The sequence below is a fragment of the Oreochromis aureus genome, linkage group 2 (assembly GCF_013358895.1).
Source record: "Oreochromis aureus strain Israel breed Guangdong linkage group 2, ZZ_aureus, whole genome shotgun sequence".
In the NCBI taxonomy this organism is placed as follows: domain Eukaryota; kingdom Metazoa; phylum Chordata; class Actinopteri; order Cichliformes; family Cichlidae; genus Oreochromis; species Oreochromis aureus.
In genome coordinates, this window is record NC_052943.1 from 20,634,357 (window position 1) to 20,657,439 (window position 23,083).

Sequence of the window (23,083 nt, forward strand, 5' to 3'; positions counted from 1 at the left end):
TTTTTTATTGTAATGTAGAATGCAAGATATACATTCATGTTTTCTATGACTAAGTTCTTTCTAGTTTATATTTAAACATATTAACACTCTAATAAATGCATCAGAGAACAACTCAAGGCTCACTGGTAGCCAGGGGATTGAACTAGGAATCTTCCGGTTATGATGACCTCTACCTTGTGAGCTACTTTTTAATGTGTGTTAATTTACAGTAAGATAGTTTGGGTTAATGTTAGAAATCCATTTCCCTGTGTAAATGTTTTCTGTTTTCTAAAAACTGGTGCTCACCTGATTTTGTGGGAGAGCTGGTGCTCTATTAAAACTTCAGTGGGACATGCCGACACACAATTAGAAAATAAAATATAAGACAATTTATTACAAGACTGCAGCAAAATGGTAAAAATTCCTACATGATTACATATAATGAAATAAAAGTATTATTTACAGTTCACTGTTGCAGAGTTCTTTATTCTAGTACAAATATTAACACACTCCACTGGTATACATATGAACATATTTAAATTCTCATTTGGTAGACATCCTGACTTCTTTTGTGATTTTTGTAATGTCCTTTTTAATCCAGTACATAGTTTTGATGTGCTTGTGCAATAATCTAAATGAGACAAAAGACAGAGTAAAACAACAGCCATTCATGACCAAACTGCTGCTGTATTAAACACTGATAATAACATGAACAGAACAACATGCCAAGGAATGATAAGTAGACCTAATCCAGCCCAAAAGCCTTGGCAGCCATGTAGATATGCTGCCTCTTTTCTGCCTTTGTGTTGTTTTTTGTACATCTGTCAGCTTTCATCACGGTAAAGACAACACCAGAAAACATCCACGTATCCATATTCTGGGATAATAGAGTAAATAAAAATATTATAAACAAAACACATAAAATCGATAAAAGAAAATTCAAAATTATGATCAAATTTATAGCACTAAAAACTTTACCTGTTGTATTTTTTGATAGCTGAAGTTGTTCTGCAGGACAGCAGCTTGAATAAAGAATACAGATAATCATTACAACAAAACAAGCTTAATTCATGTTTGTTTCATTGAGGAATATGAGTAACTATAATTACCTTTGCAATGATTCCTGTTATTTTTCCAGATCGTGTAAATGAGAACCACAATAACAATCAGAAGCAAGACAGGGCACAGCAGAAAAACAATTGTATTTGCCAGCTGTAGCCATAGGTTGCTTTCTGAAACAATATTAAAAGTGGAAAGAAAAGATGTGTAAGATGTGGCTTAAAATAAGAGATGTTTGAGGGTACAGTGAATGTGAAATAATAACAATGATAATAATAATAATAACAATAATAATAATAATAATAATAATAATAATGATAAAAACCAGTGGTGCATATACCTTGCACATCTAGTGTAGTTCCATTTCCAAATAATATCTCCCCACATGTGGCCACAGCACAATAGTAAGTCCCTTCATCAGAGGAGCTGATGTTCTTAGAGAAGCGATAAACACATCTATTCTGAAGGTCAGATGGTTTTTCACATTCATTTCTTCTCTTTCTGCCAGTGTAGATGACGCTTGGATGAGATTTGTCTGAACCAGCTCTGAACCAGAACACATCATGATCCCCTGCACATGTGTTGTTGTCAGAGTCAGAGAAGACTGAACACTGGAGAGCTGTTGTGTCTGCTGGATTGACTGGATCTGATACAGCTGGCCACTGAACAACAGTATAGTTTGATGCCCTCTGAGTGTTTCCTGTTTAATAAAAAATATAAAGACAATCGTCAAAACATGCTCCAACACACTAACAGATTTTTTTGAAAGTATGCCAGTTTATCACCTTTCACTAACAAATATGTCCCATATTACATGCGTTATATCTTGATCTAAATATTTCTTGACCATACTGAGGTGCTGTAGTTCCATACAGTGTTGAAATCAATTTAAGCTCATCCCCAATACTCTGCTTGTACCAGTGGACTTCCAAAGTGCTGAGCTCTTTATTGCTGGGTAAAGCACATGTTAACGTTACTGGTTCACCAAGCTGAACGATTTTCATTGGAACCAGAGAATCTGAATTAAGAGAAAACAAAAAAATAATGATGTGAAAATGTTCAAATACAAAATAATTTATTTTATTTTCAACATATCTATTTCACATATAATTTCTCTACATAGAACATTTTTGGAGGAAACTAAAGGGCACTTACATCCCTGGTGAAGAAAAAGCAACGTAATCCATAGCACCATCATTATGACACTGCTCGTTGTTGAGAACTTTGCAGGCATTTTAGTGTGTGAAGGAGGCAAGATGATCATGTTAAGTAAGACTGTAAAATGATTCTGATTGGTTAACACAGAACAGAGTCAAAAGTCTGCCTCCTCCTGAACTAGCTTCATCTTGGGGACAATAAAAGATTTCCCCTTTCTTTTTGTTGTAGAGTCCAGGTTATTCACTTTTTACCTTTGTCTTTTTATTATTTTCAGTCTCTACTTCATAATTTACCCTGTCCTTGGATTTCAAGCACATAAACAGCAAGTGTCAGTCTCTACTGTTCGTGGTATGTACTGCAAGAAATATCCAAAATACATAATGTTGCATTCCAGATAAAAATTTTACATTTTGTTAAAAAAAAAAAACAAGTTGAACCCATGGCCAGAGGAGATGGTTCAGCTTTTTCAACAATCAGAAGTAATGTGCAATTTTTGTAGTAAATTTCATGTCAAACCAATCAGCAGTTGTACTAAATGTCACCTGAATTGACCCGATGGTGGAGCTAGAGGCAAAGGCAGAAAAATGCCATCAGAAGTTAGTTGTCATTTTCTTCCTGCAGCTGAGGTGGTGCGAGATCTTACAATGATGCATCTTTGACACCTCGTACTGTAGATAACCTCAAGACCCCTCGAGTTTTGGGCATATCAGTGCATCTGGAAAGTATTTACAGTGCTTTTCATGTTACAGCCCTATTGTAATTCTAAACAACTATTCTGGACTGAGATCTCAGATGTTGTTCCTGTCATTTAGTATACCTACATCTATCACTACAGCCATCACCTCCTTCCTTCTGCTTAGTGTACAGTCTCAAGGTGCTAGATTTGGGGTGAAACCCTCGATGCATAGTCAGGAACTTCCTAGTCTTAATATCAGTGGCTTCCTAGTCTTGATATCAGTGGCTTCTATCTCCTTCTTCGGCCAGCTTATTAGCAACGTACCTGATCACTGGCAGGGCGTAGGTGCTGATAGTCCAGATCTTGTTCTTGCAATTCAGCCAACTCCTCGGGACTTGCATGACCTTCTGCAGGTATTTGGTGGTTGCTGCTTTACCTTGTGGCCTCTTCATGGTTTCCATTTGGCTGTGGGATCCCCAGCTACTTGTAGCTGTCCTCAGTGTCTGCAGTGTTGCCTTCTGGTAGTACGATCTCCTCTCTTTGTTACTGTCCGACTACACTTCTCCAGTCTGAATGACATTCCAGTGTCATTGCTGTAGATCTTCATTGTGTGGATCAGTGAACTGATGTCTCGTTCACTTTTGGCATCCATGCAGAGCAGTTGGCTAACTTGCTCCATTCTGTAGTTTGTATCTGCAGCCAGTCTTGTTCATGATCTTACTGAGGGGGTTCAGGCCTGTGCAGAACAGCAATGGGGACAGGGCATCTCCTTGGTAATTCCAGCACTTGATGGTAACCTGTTCTATTGGCTTGAAGTTAGTCTTTAGTGTTGTTCGCCACATCCATCACACAAAGCTGAAAACAAAAGGTGACAGAGCTTTATAAACTGTGGTCCCGAGACTCTGGAGCTCTCTCCCTTTGAGCTTGAGATCTGTGGACTCAAGGGTCTCTTTTAAACAACAGCTAAAAACTCATCTTTTTAAACTTGCTTATGGTTTCTTTTTTGTTTTTATGTTTTAGTTTCTGTGAAGCACTTTGAGATTTTTATCTTGATAGGTGCTATATAAATAAAATTGTACTTACTTTTTTATTTACTTATCCCAGTTGAGCTCCTGATGAAGGCTCTTAGGTTCCTGTTGAACTTGTATAGTTCTAGGCATTCAGGTGTGGGGTATTATTGGGGTATCAAGTTGGTCAGTCTGGTCTTGTAGTCTCAGGCGACAGCTCGGTCTACCAGTAGCTGGTGTTTCACTCCTCTGGTATTCCTGCCAATTCCTTTCTGTGCCCCACTCATGTACTGAGCCATGTGCCTGTTCCTCTTAGGCCCTATGATGCCTGACAGGAGCTTCCATGTGGTACTGAGGCAGGTTACTGACCGGTAGTTGGATGGGACCAGTCCCTTCTGTTAGATTTGTATTGTTGATTGTCATTTATGCTTAGAAATATTTAACCATATATGCTTAGAGGTGTATAATCGATTGTGTAGTGATAGGATGTGTGATCCTTAGGAGTCTGCAAAGACTTCGTGCGCATTCCAGAGTGCTCTGGCATTCACACCCACATCCTGGGAGCACGGGAGAGGTTGTACCTTCTCTCATTGTTTTGTGGTAGGATAAACGTATCTATGTCTGTTTTAGGCTAAGTGCCTTTTGTTTAGATGAACTGCTGGACTTCCAGACCAGCAGGTTTAGGGAAGTTGGTTATGGGGTCACACTCTGACCCCACACACACACACACACACACACACAACGCACAGGCAAGGTACTCTTTGTGTGTATGTATACGTCGTATGTTAATGAACCTATGCATATTCATGTGACCTCAATAAAAGATCAGTGTTACGAGGGAGCGGACGAGAACAACTGGGGTCAAACGAAGGAACGACGTTTGTCCAGTTGGTCTCCCTCGTATACGAGAATCATAAGGAGCTCTGCTTGGTGTTCAATGCTTTTTGCTGTGTAGTTGAATTGTCTTGAACGTTCCAGCGAATAGGTTTATGCTATAGACCTATCACCTTCTGTGGGTCCTTGGGGATAAGGAGTGCCTGGCTTCAGCAAGCCCAGGGGTCTGCAACTTTCATCCTTATACTGCAGCTCCGTGTGGATGGGAAAATAAATTATAAGTATTTAATTGAAGTGTATTTTATTTGTGTTAGTTCTTTTTTTTAATTGTAGTTCTAACTTGGAAGATTATTGTGATCTTGAAATATTAAAATAAAATTATATTTTATTATTTTCATCGCTCAAAATAAGTGTGACACTCACAGAAGCCGGTATAACCGTCAAAAAGCCATGCATTTATCGAGACTTTCAACCCCGAGTAGGTCAAGTATAAGGAAATGTAAGAAAAGAAAAATATCTTAAGAAAAATAGAACATTTAATGATACCTGGGCAGAAGGCTGATCTGAGACAAAATCAATTCAAGAAGTGGATGAAGTCAAATTCAACTACGTATGCAAGTTTTGTGGCAGCTCAGGAAATAGTCAGGCATGGGAAGCTGTTCATGGACGGAGAATATATGAAAGAATCACTCATTAAGATTTCAGAACACCTAATCGCGGACTTTAAAAACAAGAGTGAAATTGTGCAGAAAACCAGAGAGATGCCTCTCTCTGCAACGACAGTCAAAGACAGAATCACAAAAATGGCAGAAAATATCACAAGACAGCAAATCAAAGACATCAATTCAGCTCACTCACCTGGAATGAGTCCAAAGACAAAAGTGACATTGAACAAATAGTGCTGTTTTGCCGATATGTGAAGAAATTATTGAGCTGATTCCGCTAAAATGCCAAACACGGGGGGAGGACATCTGTGAGGCTGTGCTTGATTGCTTAAGAACCATAGAAATAAAAACAACCCACCTAGTGTCAGTGGCTACTGTTGGGACACCAAGTATGACGCACACAGGGGCTTTGTGGCCTTGCTGCAGAAGTCACTGGATAGAAAGCTGCTGACATTTCACTGCATCCTGCACCAAGAGGCATTGTGTGCACAAACTTTTCCTCCAGAATGCACAGAGGTCATGAATGTTGTCATTCAGATTATCAATAAATCGCTGTCATTTCCATTCGTTGCTGGATGAGATGGAGAGCATGTACTCTGATCTCCTGCTGTATAACAGATTCTGGTGGCTGTCCAGAGGAGAGGTGCTGAAACGCTTTGCTGCATGTCTGGGAAAGGTGAAAACTTTCATGAGCAGCAAAGGGCTCATCTTTTCTGAGCTGGAACAGCCAGAGTGGCTGGAAAAGTGGCTGGCTGCACTTCATGGGGGTCATATGATTGTTGGGTTTTTCTCTGTATCTATTATTGTAGGATTTACTGTACAATATAAAGGGCCTTGAGGCGACTGTTGTTGTGATTTGGCGCTATATAAATAAAATTGAAATTGAATTGAATATAATTGAACTGAATTGGACATGACAGTGTTAGTATTTGAGCGCAAACTGACAGTTTTAGCCAGAGATTTACAGAGGCACACTTTCTCACTTCCCCTCTGTAAGGGAGTTTAAACAAGCTCATGAGTTGATAAATTCTGAGTATTAGCAGTCTGCAATCACCATAATGCAAGCATTGTTTGGGAAATGATTCCGTGAGTTCAGAGAGGAAAAAACCACATTATCCTTCCCGGTCACTCCCCTGACCATCGATCCATCCCTGTTGATGTGACTGCAAGTGTAAGTCAACCTGATCCGGAGCTCGAGCTGGCTGACATACCTGACAAAGATATGTGGGTGTCCAAATTCAAACACTTGACAGAGGATGTTGAAGATGTTGCCCATCAGAAGGCCAATAAGTTCAGAATCACGACCTCATGTTGGAAACATGGAATGCCATCCCCGACACCTACATAAACATGAACAAATATGCATTTGGAGTCCTGTTGATCTTCGGATCCGAATATGTATGTGACTAGCTATTCCCCATCATGAACTATGTTCAAAACAAAAACCACTCATGCCTCACAGATGACAGTTTACAGTCCTGCGTAAAGATGAAAGTGGCTTCGTACAGCCCCAATTTGCAGATGCTGTGCGCAGAGGTTCAGGAACAGAAGTCCCATTATCCAGTCAAAATAAATATTTATGCAGATATTCTGCAAATATTTGTTTTGCATTGTTTAGTGACATATTGTTTTTTTCCAAGTTATTTTTTAAATTCAGGTCAAGGGTCTGGTACATGCTTCAAAAGCCCAAAGGCGAGATAAGGATGACCCCTCACAATATTTTTTGTTTGCTACATGGATAATTTAAGTTCAGTTTTTTTTTTTTTTTTTTTTTTTTTTTTTTTTTTTTTTTAAACCTGTCCCGTTTGGTTCTTTTGCCATCAGAATTATTGTCTAAAGGCGAAGAAAGATGCCCAACGGATTTACTTTACCAAATGGACCATCCCAGCCTTGCCGTAATGGTCCATTTGATTCACCTTTATTGTTTATTTTATTTTGACTTGCTGAATACGGGACAGACTTGACTGGTGGAAAGAAAGGGGAGAAAGAAAGAGGAAAGAAAAACAGCTGAGAAGAGGGACGGGGAGAAGGGCAAAACCAAAACCAACAGAATAAGCAGACAAAAATACATATATCGATCACCTGGATCACCTGTTGAGAAAGAAAAAGAAAGCAAGCAGAAGAAAACGAGAGTAATAAACAACATCACAATGATATATGGGAATATGACAGTAAATACTAAATATTAAACATTATTGTGCAGCACGTAGGATCGACAGCGCACAGTGTGCTTTGAGGTAGGAGCCAAAAAGGGTGTAGTTTGTGTGTGTGATCACCCGTGTGTGCACCTGTGAGCATGAACGCGCTTGTTTTTAAAAGGTTCCTTCATGTAATGATCTACTAGAGGGTGTGGGGGCCACTGCCCCGTCCTCCAGGGCATGAAGCAGGTATGGAGGAGATCAAAACTCCAGACATCCAGAGGCCCCCAGAACACAAGAGACCAAGGAAGACCAACAGAGGGCAGCAGCGCCACTATCCCAGAAAGAGCTGAGGAGAGTCCCAGATGAGGGGTCACTCAGCAGCCATGAGCAGAAGCCGGGGGTTGCAGTGGCGTGCCCGTGAGCTCCGCCGGCAGCCAGCTGTGCCTGAGTGACCGAGCCCGGGCTGAGAGGCCGAGGCACCCCATCCCAGTGGCCCGAGCGAGCCCCAGGCTCCAGGCCCCGATAAGCAGCCGCCAAGGAGTGAGCCGGTGGGTACCTGGGCGCCACCCCGGACACAAAGAACCACCAACGCACCGATGTCTGAGGGCGTCTGCCACCGGCAGGGGAAGTGGTGGGGAGATGGGCCTCCAAACCTTGGAGGGCCTGAGATGTCCCCAGAGAGGTGGCGTCTGATACCCAACCTGACATAAAGACACAGACAAACAGGCACACACAGATACAAACATCTATTCCCACCCTCATGCTCTCATATACAATTACTCAACACTCACCCAACGTGGAGACGGACATAAAGAGACGCTGTACACACAATCACACTCCCCAAGCGTGCTCTAAGCCCCGGGTCTAGGTACCCTTGCCCCTGGAGGGGAAACTGCGCCCAGACCCAGGTGATGTTACCCTTTTCCCTGCGGTGGGAGAAGCAGACTGCCCCCGACTCCGCAGCAGCAGGGAGGCCCCACATTCCAGACCCCAGTTGGACGGCCAACTCCTCCTCCTAGCCCCCCGCTCCAGCAGGTCAGAGAGAACGGGGTGTGGGAAGACTCCAAACCTCCCTCCACCCGCTCTTATGTAGTGTTGATGTATGTGTGTTCTAAGGTGCATTTAAAACCCAGGAGGGCATGGAGCTACCTGCCAGAGCAGCAGGTAAGCGTATAGCCCCTCCTGCTAGCCCTCAATGTCTACGTGTATTTAAAATTGAGAGGTGGGCAACGACGCCAGGGGTGAGGTGTACACCCTGATGGTAATTTGGAATCCGTGTAGCGTGCCCACCCCAAGATCCTATATGTATGTGTAATGAGAGTGTGAGTAATGTGAATGTCTAAGTTGTGGGATAAAATTGAGGCAGAGGCAGCCAGAAGGGGACAGAGGGGGATGTCTCCTCTGCACCCTGGTGACACACCCTACCCCAAGGCCCTGCATGTGTGGGTGATTGTGGTGGAGCGGGAAGAGGGAGGCAGCTGGAGATGGGAGGGAAGGAAGGAGGGGCAGTGACCCCTCCCTGGGGCCAGCTCCCCGCTGACCCCAGTAGGCACCCCATACTCTGCAACCCGCCAGGGAAAGGGGGCCCAGGCCCATCCGGACCGGGGCCCAGTGCAGCAACGCCGCCCAGCCCCACAGAGCCCGGGACAGTCCACCCGACCCCACCACAGAGAAAACTGCACCCACCCCATCATCCACTCATCTTCCAGACTACACAAGACAATAGACGCCCAGGCTGAGATCTTCCTCCACCTCTCCTGTATCTCCCCTCCTGCAGAGAGAGTTCCTGAAGAGAGAAATCTCCTGCAGGATTTGACAACCTCCCCACCAGTTGAAGAGCCCCCAGGTGGTTCGATGCACAGGCGGCACCCTGCGCCAGGACTGGGCCCCCATACACCCACCCGCCCACAACCCGGCAACACACCAACCAGGACCCAAGCCCTGAGGCTTGGCCAGGGCCCCAGCCCAGAGACGGAGTGCCCCAGAACCTCACGCCCATCCCGGACCCACCCAGGGGCAGCCAGGCTACCAGGTCAGTAACCCACGTCCGTCAGCACAGACCCTCCCTAGCCCTGCTGCACGCAGCCACGAGGAAACCGTCACCTAAGAGCCAACAGAGCCCCTAATTGGCCATGACCGTTATCCCGGGTTGAGCCCCCAAGGAAGATGCTCCCGGGAACCCCTGATGCCCTAAGCCCGTCCCTACCCCACACCAATCACAACAGTGAAGGTGGGACCAAACTAAGACCCCCACCCCACTAGGTGATGGAGCTGATCAAAGGAGCCCAGAGCAATTGATCTGATGTGGTGGCAGAGGCTGTATCAAGACTAATGTAATCTAATAGATAATTTCTATATTGGTTAGAATTAAGATTATTTTTATTTTTCCAGTTCATGAGGACTGTTTTCTTGGCTATGCATAGGGCAGTGAAAACCATATGGGCTATATTCTTTTCCGGAGTGACATTATCTAAGCTGCCCAACAAACATACTAAAGGGAAGTTGGAATGTTACATTTCAGACACTTTGATAAGTCTTCACATATCTCACGCCAAAACTTCTGAGCTGGTGGACAGAACCAAAGAGCGTGGATATAATTGTCCGTGAATTGGTTTGGCAGTGTGAGCAGTTGTTGGTAGACGTAAAGCCCATCTTGAACATCCGATGGCCTGTATAGTGCACTCTATGTAGTATTTTGTATTGAATTAATTGAAGACTGGGATTTCTAATTAGATGAAAGGTTTTAAGCAAATCTGAGACCAGAAGTTTTGGTCAAAGTTAACTGATAAATCCGCTTCCCATTTTGCAATAGGAAGTGATATTGATTCATCTGTTTTAGAAAGCATTCTGTATATTTTGGATAGTAATTTGGGGTTTTAAGAGTAAGAAATTGAACCACACTTGGTGGCGTTTGTAGTTCAACTTGACCCGGTTTAAATCTCTTTTTATTATGGATTTAATTTGTTGATATTCTAAAATCGTTTCTTGTTGATCCCATATTGTGTAACTAGTCTGTCAAATGAAATAAATTCTGTTCCTTCTAGTATATGTTCTAAGTATTTGATTCCTTTACTACTCCAATCTGAAAAGTTTATCATATTATTGTTTTGTAATATGTCAGGGTTGTTCCAGATAGGTGTACGTTTGCATGGGATTAATGAAGACTCTGTCAACTTCAGAAACTCCCACCACGCTGTCAGAGAAGAGCTGATGTTGATGCTTTTGAAGCATTCATGTCGTTGGATGTTTGAGCTGATAAATGGTAGATCTGAAATCTCTAGATTATTGCAAAGTGCTTGTTCTACATCTAGCCAAGGTTCATCTAAGAGGGTATGTTTTTGCCATCCTGAGATAAACTGAAGCCTGTTGGCTAAGAAGTAGTGCTGAAAGTTAGGTAGTTCTAATCCTCCTTTATCCTTGGTCTTTTGTAGTGTTTTTAAGCTTATACGTGGGGGCTTATTTTTCCAAAGGAATTTGGACATATATGAATCTAGAGATCTGAACCAATCTTGCGGCGGTTTAGTTGGGATCATTGAGAATAAATAATTTATTTTTGGTAATACCATCATTTTTATCGCGGCAACCCTTCCCATGAGTGATATGGGTAGACATTTCCACCTGGCCAGATCACCTTCTACCTTCTTTAAAAGTGGGATATGGTTTAATTTAGTTAGATCTGCAAGCTTGGGAGATACATTAATACCTAAATATTTTATATTTCCGATTGCAGTGGAGTAGAAGAGGAATTATGGAAGGAGCAATTAATCGGAAGGACTGTAGATTTTGACCAGTTAATTGAGTAATCTGATATTCTTGCAAAAGAGTTTATCAGTTCAATCACCCCAGAGATATTGGTTTGTGAATTTTGGAGAAAGAGTAACACATCATCCGCATAAAGGCTGATTTTATGTTCTACATTCTTGCATTTATGCCCTTAATTACTGAATTCTGTCTAATTGCTGCTGCTAGTGGTTCGATAAAAATTGCAAACAGTGAAGGGAGAGTGGGCATCCTGCCTGGTGCCCCTCAGGAGACAGAAGCTGGAGGATGTCTGGTCATTTGTTCTCACACAAGCTGTTGGGGAATTATATAATATTTTTAACCAGTTGATGAAAGAGGATCCAAAACCAAATTTGTGTAAAGTTGCAAATAGAAATTTCCAGTTAACTCTGTCAAACGCTTTTTCTGCATCTAAAGAAAATATTGTAGTTTCAAGGTTTTTACTGTATGAGTAGTCTATCAAATTAAGTAATCTACGTGTATTTGTTGATGAGTGCCTACCTTTTATGAAACCAGTTTGGTCAGGATGAATTAAGGGGGTTATTTTCTCTAATCTCTTTGAGAGAGCTTTGCAGATTATTTTGAGGTCTACATTTATAAGGGATATTGGACGATAGCTTGAGGGATATACAGGGTCTTTGCCTGGTTTTAGTAAGAGATTAATGTTTGCAGAATTCATATTTGATGGAAGTCTGCCATTTTCTTTGATTTCCAACAACGTTCTGTATAAAACTGGTGCTAGAATCGTCCAGAATTCTTTGTAGAATTCTGCAGGAAAGCCATCTGGGCCTGGAGCCTTATTATTGGGCATACTTATCAGGGCTTCCTGGAGTTCACCTGGTGTCAGTGGCGAATCTAGTGCCATTGCTTGAGTGTCTGATAATTTTGGGAGAGTTATGTTGTCTAAAAACTGATCAATTTCCTTTTTAGATGGGTTTATTTGTGGTGAATACAACGTTTTATAGAAATCCCTGAAAATGTTGTTTATTTGTTTCGGGTCATATACTGTGTTCCCAGATGAATCTTGAACAGCACATATAGTTGTTTTTTCTTTATTTATTTTTAGCTGGTTTGCTAGAAATTGACCGGATTTATTACTATGTTCATAATTTTGTAAGCGTAGTCTTTGTACTAAGAATTTTGTTTTTTTATCAATTATCTCATTTAATTCTAGTTTTGTTTTGCGTATTTTGTTCAATGTTTCCTGATCTTGGTGGAATGCAGCGTAGGCTTCTTCTAGGGATTTGATGGTTTTTTCTAATTCCTGAATATTTTTGTTTTCTTCTTTCTTTTTATGTGATGAGAAAGAAATTATTTTACCTCTCATCACAGCTTTCCTGCTTCCCATAGAACAGAAGCTGATGTTCCGGGAGTGTCATTAAAGTCTAAATATGAAGTCCACTCTTTTTAAAATATTTAATAAAGTCTTCATCTTTAAGCAGTGAAGTATTAAATCTCCAGTTTTTACTTGGCGTAGTATTATTCTTGTGCATTAGTGTTAAAGATACAGGAGCATGATCGCTGACAGCTATAGGATGAATCTCAGTGTCTGAAATGTCACTCAGCAGTGAGCTGCTGACCAAAAAAATAATCCAGACGAGAGTAGGAGTGATGAACATGTGAGAAGAAAGAATATTCCTTACTGTTGGGGTGGAGGGAGCGCCATGCATCGCAAAGACCAAAGTCGCTCATATACTGTTTGATTATATTTGTGGACTGCCAATTACGCTGAGTTCCTGCTGTATTGAGCCTATCCATTTCTTCATTTAGTCCAAGGTTGAGGTCGCCTCCAAGAACAAGTGTGCCATCTAAGTGTTCAGAGAGTGCACTGAAAAAACTGTGAAAAAATGAGGGATCATCAACATTTGGACCATATACACTTACAATACATAGCTTTTTATCACATATAGATAGTTTAATGATTAAGAATCTGCCCTCTGGATCTATAACTGTATCGAGTACTGTGAAATTAATATTTTTATGGATTAAAATTGCTACTCCCTTTGTCTAGAATTATAACAAGCTGAGAACACATTAGGAAACTCAGGTGTTTTAAGTTCATTCGAACCTTTAAGAGGTCTGTGGGTCTCTTGTAAAAGGACAACATCTGCCTGTAGTTTTTTGAGTTGGTTAAATATTTTTAACCTCTTTTCTCTGGAGCCAGCTCCATTTACATTCCATGTAACGAATCTTAGTTCACCCATAGATATGTTTGTATAACTAGGGGTGTATGCTGTGTGTGTGGCTTAGACAGGTGGAGAGAATACATCACCAGTTCATAAATAAAGAGAAGGAGAGAGAGAAAAATGCGTGGCGAGATGCTCCCTGAGTCTGATTATGTGTGTGCATATTTACTAATATGAGTAGTACGCTTGACTTAAGTGTGTGTATCCTATACTGTGTGCGCTGTCTGTCTGATGTAAATGTGCTGCCGTTGAGCGCATGATTGTGTGTGATCGTGCTGTGCGTATGTGTCGAAATAAAGTTTGTGGATGAGTCTGGAAGCAGGTGATCGAAGCAGTGAAAGAAATAAAGAAAGAAACCAAGTACAAGGGTGAGCAGCATAAAACAGGAGGGGAAAAGAGAAAAAAAACGAGAAGGAGAGAAAAACAATAGCAAAAAAAAACAAAAAAAACAAACAAACAAACCCGGAAACATTCCAATCATACCGTTGACGGAGAGTGACGGTGTTAATTCTGCTATGAAATTAAGATGAGCCGATTTGATACTGGTAAGTTAGACAGATGTTAATGTTAAGTTAATGCAAGTTAGTGTGCTTGGATAGGGAAAGGGTGTAGCGGATTCTTATCTGGTGTGAAGTTAATACAGCCACGGAGTGATGTCGGGGTCGCGGTGGAGCTGTCCGTCCACGTACAGCCGGTCCACAGCGATGACAGCGCGGGAGCCCTTCTGGATGAAGCTGCGTCGGATTGGGAAGAGGACCCTGCGTCGTTCCAGGATCTCTTTGGGAACTGGTCGTTCACGCTGAAGTCCGTTCCTTTTAATTCCTCCCGCGGCTTTTCACCTGTTCCTTTTGTTTGAAGTGGCCAAATTTGGCCACAATAGGACGTGGTCTCCGGCCGGCGTCCTCACGGCCCCCAAGCGATGCACTCTATCGAAGGCAATGTTCTTTACGGTGTCCTCCGGCAGCTTCAGGTGGATTTTAATGAAGCTTTTCACCGTTGCCTCTGCATCCTCTCGGCAGATTCTGGAATACCGGAAAATACAAGGTTGTCACGCATGCTACGGGCTTGTAGATCGATAACTGACTCTTTTATTTTTTTATTTTCAGTGTTTAGCTGGGTCACATTATCGGTGAGAGATTTGACCGACTCCCGTAGCGTGGCATTTTCAGCGGCAAGCGTTTCCACTTGCTGCTGGCTGAACTCCAGGGATTCTCGCAGAGATTTAAATTCCTGGTGTAAAATCTCCACCAGGGACAGCCTCGCATCGAAACTGGACAATCGTTGGTCGATTGACTCCAGGATGTCTGCAATGTCTTTGCCGGCAGGTGATGTTGTGCCGGGGAGTCTGCGGGCGACATCTCTTCGATGACGGTGTCTCAATTTTGGCCGGGAAGATGCACTCTGGGCCTTCTTCATGACTAAATCTGGAAACAGCGGTCGATGTAATCTTGGAGAGCGTCTAAACTCTCCCCGTTGTCCTCCAGGGTGTTAGGGATGATAGGACAGATGTTGTTAGTTATGTGACAATTGATTATTATATTTGGTAATGCTAAAGCTTAAAGAAACTTTGTTCAGTTCTAAACTACCATTCGCTTAAATTTTCCGCCAAAATCTCCGGCGTCTGACGTCAGTTACAGCATGTGTCGCTTACCTTGTCCGTCACTTCCGTCACTTACCTCCTTCTCCGGTGAGCTCGGATCCAAGGACATCTAATTGCAGTAAGGGTACTGTTGCCTATCACTTTGAGGTCTGTGAATTTTTCCACGGATTTCCTTCCTCAGACCACCAGTGAACCAACAACAAACTGGTCATGCTAAATGATATTACAGGAATGTTTTCCATGGCTTCTCCAGACCCTTTGCATCTCTTACATGTGCTCAGGGTGAACCTGCTCCCACATGTAAAAAGCACAGGTCACCAGTGGTGGATCCTGTTTGTCCTTGCACAAAAGAGTAGATACCAGTCCTGCTGATGGATAAGGACCTTCTATAACCCTGCCCAGCTCTCCTAGATTAACTGCCTGTCTCCTAGAATCAATTTAATTCAATTCGGTTCAATTCAGTTTTATTTATACAGTGCCAAATCACAACAGTCGCCCCAAGGCATGTTGTAAGGTAAAGACCCTACAATAATACATACAGAGAAAACCCAACAATCATATGACCCCTATGAGCAAGCACTTTGGCGACAGTGGGAAGAAAAACTCCCTTTAACAGGAAGAAACCTCCTGCAGAACCAGGCTCAGGGAGGGGCGGCCATCTGCTGCAACCAGTTAGGTTGAGAGAGGAAGACAAGATAAAAGACATGCTGTGGAAGAGAGCCAGAGATTAATAACAGAGAGCCGGAGATTAATAACAAGCCAGCATCAATATTCTTCAGGTCGAGTCTACGGTAGTGCAAAGTCTACGGTGACCGAGACAGTTACGTTTTTCATTGGTTCAAGTCTACAGTGACCGTGAGACACTGTAGACTCTGGCCCAATAGGGCGCTGAATCCCACTGTAGACTACCAATCGTCAGTCATGTACCTCCGGGCTCCGGTACATGCTCCAAAAGCCCAAAGGCAAGATAAGGATGACCCCTCACAATATTTTTTGTTTGCTACATGGATAATTTAAGTTCAGTTTTTTAATTCATTTGAAAGACGCCTTCAATTCAGCGTGTTTCTCTTTTGTTATTATTTTTTTAAGAGTTCAAAATGTTCAAAATGTGTTCATTACATAAATTAAATGTAATTTTCTCTGTAGCACTTCATGGATTTCATAAGCAACACATTATAATTGATTATACAAAGCATAAAGGAAAAAAAAAACAATATTTACAGTGTTATCTTCATTTTATATATCAAAAAGTATTTGCGGCTCCCAGTGCTTTTTTTTTTTTTACATGGAAACCGGGTCCAAATGGCTCTTTGGGTGTTAAAGGTTGCCGACCCCTGAGCTAGCCATTCTGGGTGTGTCTCATTGACTAGCAGCTGGTTCATTTATGCTGCCAGACGCTCATGGAGTGCAGTCAGCTTCTTCAGCCAGTAGGTGTGAATCATGTCAGGGCCTGGTACTGTCCAGCTCTTTATACTGGAAACTCTTCCTTCTCAAATGTCTGGTACTGTGATGCTTACTGGACCCTGTTCAGGTTCGTTACTGTGGTCTGCTCTTAGATCCACTAGCCACTGAGTATTGCCTTTGTGGGTTGTATCCTTCTAGTATCGCTCTGGAAGGACACAGCCTTGGTTGTGCTGTTCATATATTGTTCCCCTGCCACTGAGAGTACACCTTTGATGATTCCATGAAGTAAAGCTGCTATATCGCTTTGAGATGCTGGTCAATGCTGTGAGTCTTTGCTTGGAAGTTTCCAAGGCCTCAGCTACAATGTAGATTGACAGTAAATTGACAAACTTTACTTTAATAGTTTGCTCGGTCTCTGACTGCTGGCTTACTTACCTAAAAGTAGAATGGGAATCAGCCTTTAGCTTTCATGCCCCTTTTTTTGTTAAACAAGCCTCCTGATTCAGGAGACAGACATGCACTCTTCTTTTAAGATATAACTAAAAGTATATAGTTAGGTCTGGATCATGTAACCCTGAGTCCTCCCTTACTTACATTGCAATGGGCTTAGGCTGCTGGGGCCTCCCATGACGCAAAGAGTATTTCTTCTTCACTTACCCTATTTACTCACTATGTAAGTATTTAAACGACATTTTGCATTTAATCATTAGTTATTATTAAACTATTGCTCTCTTCCACAGTATCTCCTTTATTCTGTCTTTAGATGAAAGAATATCTCGTTCTGCTGAAGGTTTCGTCTGTAAAAAGGGAGTTTTCCCTTCCCTCTGTCACCAAGTGCTTACTCAAAAAGGGTAGGTTGATTGTTGGGGTTATCTCTCTATTATTGTAGGGTCTTCACGTTACAAAACAAATTGCCTTGAGGTGACTGTTATTGTAATTTGGTGCTAAATAAATAAATAAATTGAATTGATTTGTCAGCTATCTCTTAAACACAACAGACCAGTAGAGTGTTGCATCACTGTAAGTGCTGCACCAATACAGCCATCTCAGACTGAAGCACTAGATCCCAATTAACAACAAACCTTCCCAGCACGAATCAGTGGGCACTTGTTGAAGCCAGAAAGACCACATAAAATATAAATTAAAAAGAAAAACATTCCCATGATCTCTGAACTGGAAACCTTTGACAATTTGACTGTGCCTAAAAATTATATCCTTAAAAGTTATGGATATAATTATAAACAGAACAATTAACAAAAGGCACAACCTGTGTAGCCCAAGACCTACCAGCAACTAGTATATAACATGTTCATAATACAATTTAGAAAGTCTATGTGATTAACAAGGTATTTAGTTGTACATTTGTACATGTAAGATATGAGTTCATTGTTTGAGAGTGTGGTAGTTGAGATTTTATCAGTTTTATACTAACTCTATATTTTATGTTTATTTAGATTATTATTTGTTATTTATTATTATTATTTAGATTAGTTTAATTAGTGACTTAATCGAAAGTAAGGACTATTTTTGCTTCATAAAGCATTTAAAAAAGAAACTAAAATGTAATGAAATGACACAGACAAGGCACAAAGACATATACAACATAAAAATATTTATCCCTAGATGCAAACATAAACTGGACCCAAACGCAGACAATGGAGATGAAGGTGGATCTTTAACAAAAACGAGCCTTTATTCTTGGCTGCACAAAAAGCTACAAAACAAAAGGCAACGGAGGAACTGAGAAAAACAAACAAAAATCTACACTGGGAAAAGCTAAACTAAAGAACATGAGGAACATAGAAAACATTACCAACGATTGCACACACTATATATCACACACAGGGAAACAAGGAAATGGCCGACAGGCAGGGAACGTAGTTCACAATAATCAGACAAGATGAGACCAGGTGGAAGCAAAACAGAATACACTGATGCACAGGACGCGAGACTCTCCAAAGTAAAACGGGAAACAGGAACACAGAACCAAGAAGACTAGACACAACACAAGGAACACAAGGGAGACACAGAGAACACCTAAACACTGGAAATAATAACAAATAACTAGAAAACTAACAAAATCAATGAATATTCATAAACATAAAGTGGGAGTCACTAGACTCCGGACCCTCAAAGCAAGTCATATTCATCATAATACATGTCATTATTATTGTTATTATTATTGCTGTTGTTGTTGTTATGATTATTATCACAGATGATGCATTGCAAGGCAGCCCGTGCAGCTATGCATGATATAACACTAACATGTAAACTAACATGGGACTAGGTAACCTAGCATAAAAACAAACAAAGCTATAATTCACATTGAAATTTCCATTCAATTATTTAAGGTAGAAACAAACTACATTATCTAACCTTAAAAAAAATTAAAAGCAGGAAATATATTGTAAAGTCAAGCTCACCTAACAGGAAAGGCAAACAGGCAACGCAATGCTACTGCAATAACAAACAACATGGCTGCAAGGCTCAGTTCAGCTAAACTCACCAAACAGTTGATCCTGACTCTCACATTCCTGAATTTATACTGTCAGTCTGCACAAGTGTTTTCTCACACTACAGTTATCTCCAACCAACACAATTTGCTTTTACAAAAAAGCTTCTAATTCAGCAGCACTCAACTTAATTTCTCTTACAAAGGTCAGAAAGCTACCTATGGAGTGAGCAGGACTAAAGTTTCCTCTCCGAAAGGAGTGTGAATTCACTGATTAAGTAAATCGCATAGTGGGTTGAGGATTTTTTTTGTTTTTTCTTTTGCAAAATTTAAAGTTGATGTGTTGATTTTTCTTTTCTTTTCTTTGATATTTTTTCCGTATTTTCTTTTATTTTCTGTTTTTTTTCCCAAGAAATACAGAACAAAACACACAAAACTCAACTTTGGTATTGAAATCAGGATTTAACTTGAGAGTAGACACTGTCCTCAGCAAAGTCTTTCTTCCTTGTGCTTCTCGATTTCCTTTCACTGAAGTTCAGTGCAACATAGCTTACATGGCCATCAGTTTCGGCCTGTGTAATAAAGATATAATAACAATAATAACAGGCAATTGAAATAATAATAATAATGAGGTTTTCAGTCATATTTTAATTGAATAACAAGCATTTTCATTACTTACTGGTTGGTGTGAGGTGTCAATGTGATCTTCTGATATAGCATTTTCTATTTATAAAGATGAATTAAATTATTAAGACAAATACAAAATAGTAAAATGCATTTGATGTGGCAACTATTTCAAAATGTATTGCCTAACATATAAATATATAACACAAAACATTTTTATATATATTCATATTCATATTTAAACAATGGATACACTACTTGAATAACAGAACAATCTTAGCTTTGGAAATCATCATACAACACTTACCTTTATTTTGTACTCTTCGGTTGCAGATGAGGAAAACATTTCCAGTGACAGAAATGACCAAACCCACTATTATTAAGGCCAGTTGAATAAATGCCGACTGTGTTTTTTGCACTACAAAACAAACAACCAGAAAGATTCAATCAAATTTTCCAAAAAAAGTCACTCATATGCTGCCAACATACCTTGAGTATAACTTCCAGTAGTAAACAAAAAATCATACCAGGTTCGGTTCCATTTCCAAATAATATCTCCCCACATGTGGCCACAGCACAATAGTAAGTCCCTTCATCAGAGGAGCTGATGTTCTTAGAGAAGCGATAAACACATCTATTCTGAAGGTCAGATGGTTTTTCACATTCATTACTTCTCTTTCTGCCAGTGTAGATGATGCTAGGATGAGATTTGTCTGAACCAGCTCTGAACCAGAACACATCATGATCCCCTGCATATGTGTTGTTGTCAGAGTCAGAGAAAACTGAACACTGGAGAGCTGTTGTGTCTGCTGGATTGACTGGATCTGATACAGCTGGCCACTGAACAACAGTATAGTTTGATGCCCTCTGAGTGTTTCCTGTTTAATAAAAAAATATAAAGACAATCGTCAAAACATGCTCCAACACACTAACACAATTTTTTGAAAGTATGCCAGTTTATCACCTTTTACTAACAAATATGTCCCACTCCATTCAGGATTAAGCCATTCAATGATTCCACAGTGATAGATTCCTTCATCCTCTTGGACTGTCTTCAAAATGGTCAGATTGCTAAAAGTTTTTGTATTACATGCGTTATATCTTGATCTAAATATTTCTTGACCATACTGAGGTAGTCTAGTTCCATACAGTGTTGAAATCAATTTGAGCCCATCCCCGATACTCTGCTTGTACCAGTGGACTTCCAAAGTGCTGAGCTCTTTATTGCTGGGTAAAGCACATGTTAACGTTACTGGTTCACCAAGCTGAACGATTTTCATTGGAACCAGAGAATCTGAATTAGGAGAATACAGAAAAATAATGATGTGAAAATGTTCAAATGCAAAATAATTCATTTTATTTTCAACACATATTTTCTATTTGACATGTAATTTCTCTTCATAGAATAGTTGTGGAGAAAATTAAAGAGCACTTACATCCTTGATGAAGAAAGAGCAAAGTAATCCATAGCACCATCATCATGACACTGCTCGTTGTTGAGAACATGGTCTTTCAGTGAGTGAAGGAGGCAAGATGATCATGCTAGGCAAGGCTGTAAAATGATTCTGATTGGTTAACACATATAGATTCAAAAGTACCCTTCATGTTACACTGGTCCCCTCCTGGGCTCTGTAAATCATTTCACCCCTCTTTGATATTCTGTTGCAATTAACCATTTGGGAAATTTTTACTTCTCTCTTGGTGGTTATTAGTTATTGTATTCCTTCCTTTTCTTTTCAGCTGAAGGACATAAACAGTGGAACAGTCACCACTGCTGTTTGTGGTATGTAGTGCAAGAAATAACCCCAAAACATAACATGTTGAATTTCTGATGAAATTTGACATCTTGACTTGGAGAAAAGCTGGCGCACAGGATGAAGCGAAGGCTTTTGCCCAACTAATGTGCAACTTTATTTATTTATATGTTTTTGCTTTTTTCATAACAAACCAATCAGCACTTGCATTAAATGTCACCCATGTTAACCCCATGGTGGAGCTAGAGGTAAAGACAGAATAATGTTACCTCCAAGACCTTAGCTGGTATACACTGTTTAACTTTCTCAATCAAAATGGCATGTCTTCTTTAGATCAGCTGGCTGTATAAAGAATATCAAAACCTCTATACAAAGATATGGTATATGATGACCTAAGTCATGAAATCAAATCATTATGTTCTAAGACAGTTTTTCTTTATTAGCCTGAGCAAACTCCGCACAGCATGGACTGATTTCATGTCCCCTATTTCAGATTGCAAGATAATCCTCAACAATTGTACACTGCTCACAAACGTCAGAGAGGCACTTTGAAAACATATCAGACCTCAATCAGATCAGGATCAGGGCATCACTGAGCTCCTGAGCAGTCTGAGGTGCAACCTGCTGGTGTCAGATGGACTGAAATATAATGTCCCAGAGTTGTTCTAATGAGTGTAGATGACTTGAGCATGGGGCCCATTAAGTTCCTTTATCCTCCAGGACTTGCCTGCATACTCTTGCAACATGAGGCCATGTACTCTCATACAGCAGGAGGAACCCACCACCCACTGCACCAGAATAGAGTCTGTCAGTGGATCCAAGGACATCTAATTGCAGTAAGGGTACTGTTGCCTATCACTTTGAGGTCTGTGAATTTTTCCACGGATTTCCTTCCTCAGACCACCAGTGAACCAACAACAAACTGGTCATGCTAAATGATATTACAGGAATGTTTTCCATGGCTTCTCCAGACCCTTTTGCATCTCTTACATGTGCTCAGGGTGAACCTGCTCCCACATGTAAAAAGCACAGGTCACCAGTGGTGGATCCTGTTTGTCCTTGCACAAAAGAGTAGATACCAGTCCTGCTGATGGATAAGGACCTTCTATAACCCTGCCCAGCTCTCCTAGATTAACTGCCTGTCTCCTAGAATCAATTTAATTCAATTCGGTTCAATTCAGTTTTATTTATACAGTGCCAAATCACAACAGTCGCCCCAAGGCATGTTGTAAGGTAAAGACCCTACAATAATACATACAGAGAAAAACCCAACAATCATATGACCCCCTATGAGCAAGCACTTTGGCGACAGTGGGAAGGAAAAACTCCCTTTTAACAGGAAGAAACCTCCTGCAGAACCAGGCTCAGGGAGGGGCGGCCATCTGCTGCAACCGGTTAGGTTGAGAGAGGAAGACAAGATAAAAGACATGCTGTGGAAGAGAGCCAGAGATTAATAACAGAGAGCCGGAGATTAATAACAAGCCAGCATCAATATTCTTCAGGTCGAGTCTACGGTAGTGCAAAGTCTACGGTGACCGTAGACAGTTACGTCTTTTCATTGGCCCGAAGTCTACAGTGACCGTAGACACTGTAGACTCTGGCCCAATAGGAGCGCTGAATCCCACTGTAGACTACCAATCGTCAGTCATGTACCTCCGGGCTCCGGTACATGCTCCAAAAGCCCAAAGGCAAGATAAGGATGACCCCTCACAATATTTTTTGTTTGCTACATGGATAATTTAAGTTCAGTTTTTTAATTCATTT

The 23,083-nt window shown here is 40.9% G+C and overlaps 1 protein-coding gene across 2 annotated transcripts; it reads right to left on the minus strand.

Annotated features, from left to right (window-relative positions):
- Positions 1-392: 392 nt before the first annotated feature.
- On the minus strand, positions 393-21,059 carry LOC116314831. Of its 2 annotated transcripts, none has more exons than XM_039620682.1 (6): positions 21,002-21,059; positions 20,530-20,859; positions 1,379-1,738; positions 1,089-1,211; positions 958-1,001; positions 393-856 (listed from the first exon to the last, which is right to left on the minus strand). In XM_039620682.1, exons 1-6 carry the CDS (start codon positions 21,045-21,047, stop codon positions 725-727), a joined length of 1,035 nt encoding a protein of 344 aa, XP_039476616.1. In that variant the 5' UTR covers positions 21,048-21,059; the 3' UTR covers positions 393-724. The 2 variants fall into 2 exon arrangements, with proteins under 2 accessions (XP_039476616.1, XP_039476621.1); XM_039620687.1 differs by lacking the exons at positions 393-856; positions 958-1,001; positions 1,089-1,211; positions 1,379-1,738 and adding exons at positions 18,146-19,513; positions 19,621-19,664; positions 19,873-19,983; positions 20,093-20,443.
- Positions 21,060-23,083: the final 2,024 nt, after the last annotated feature.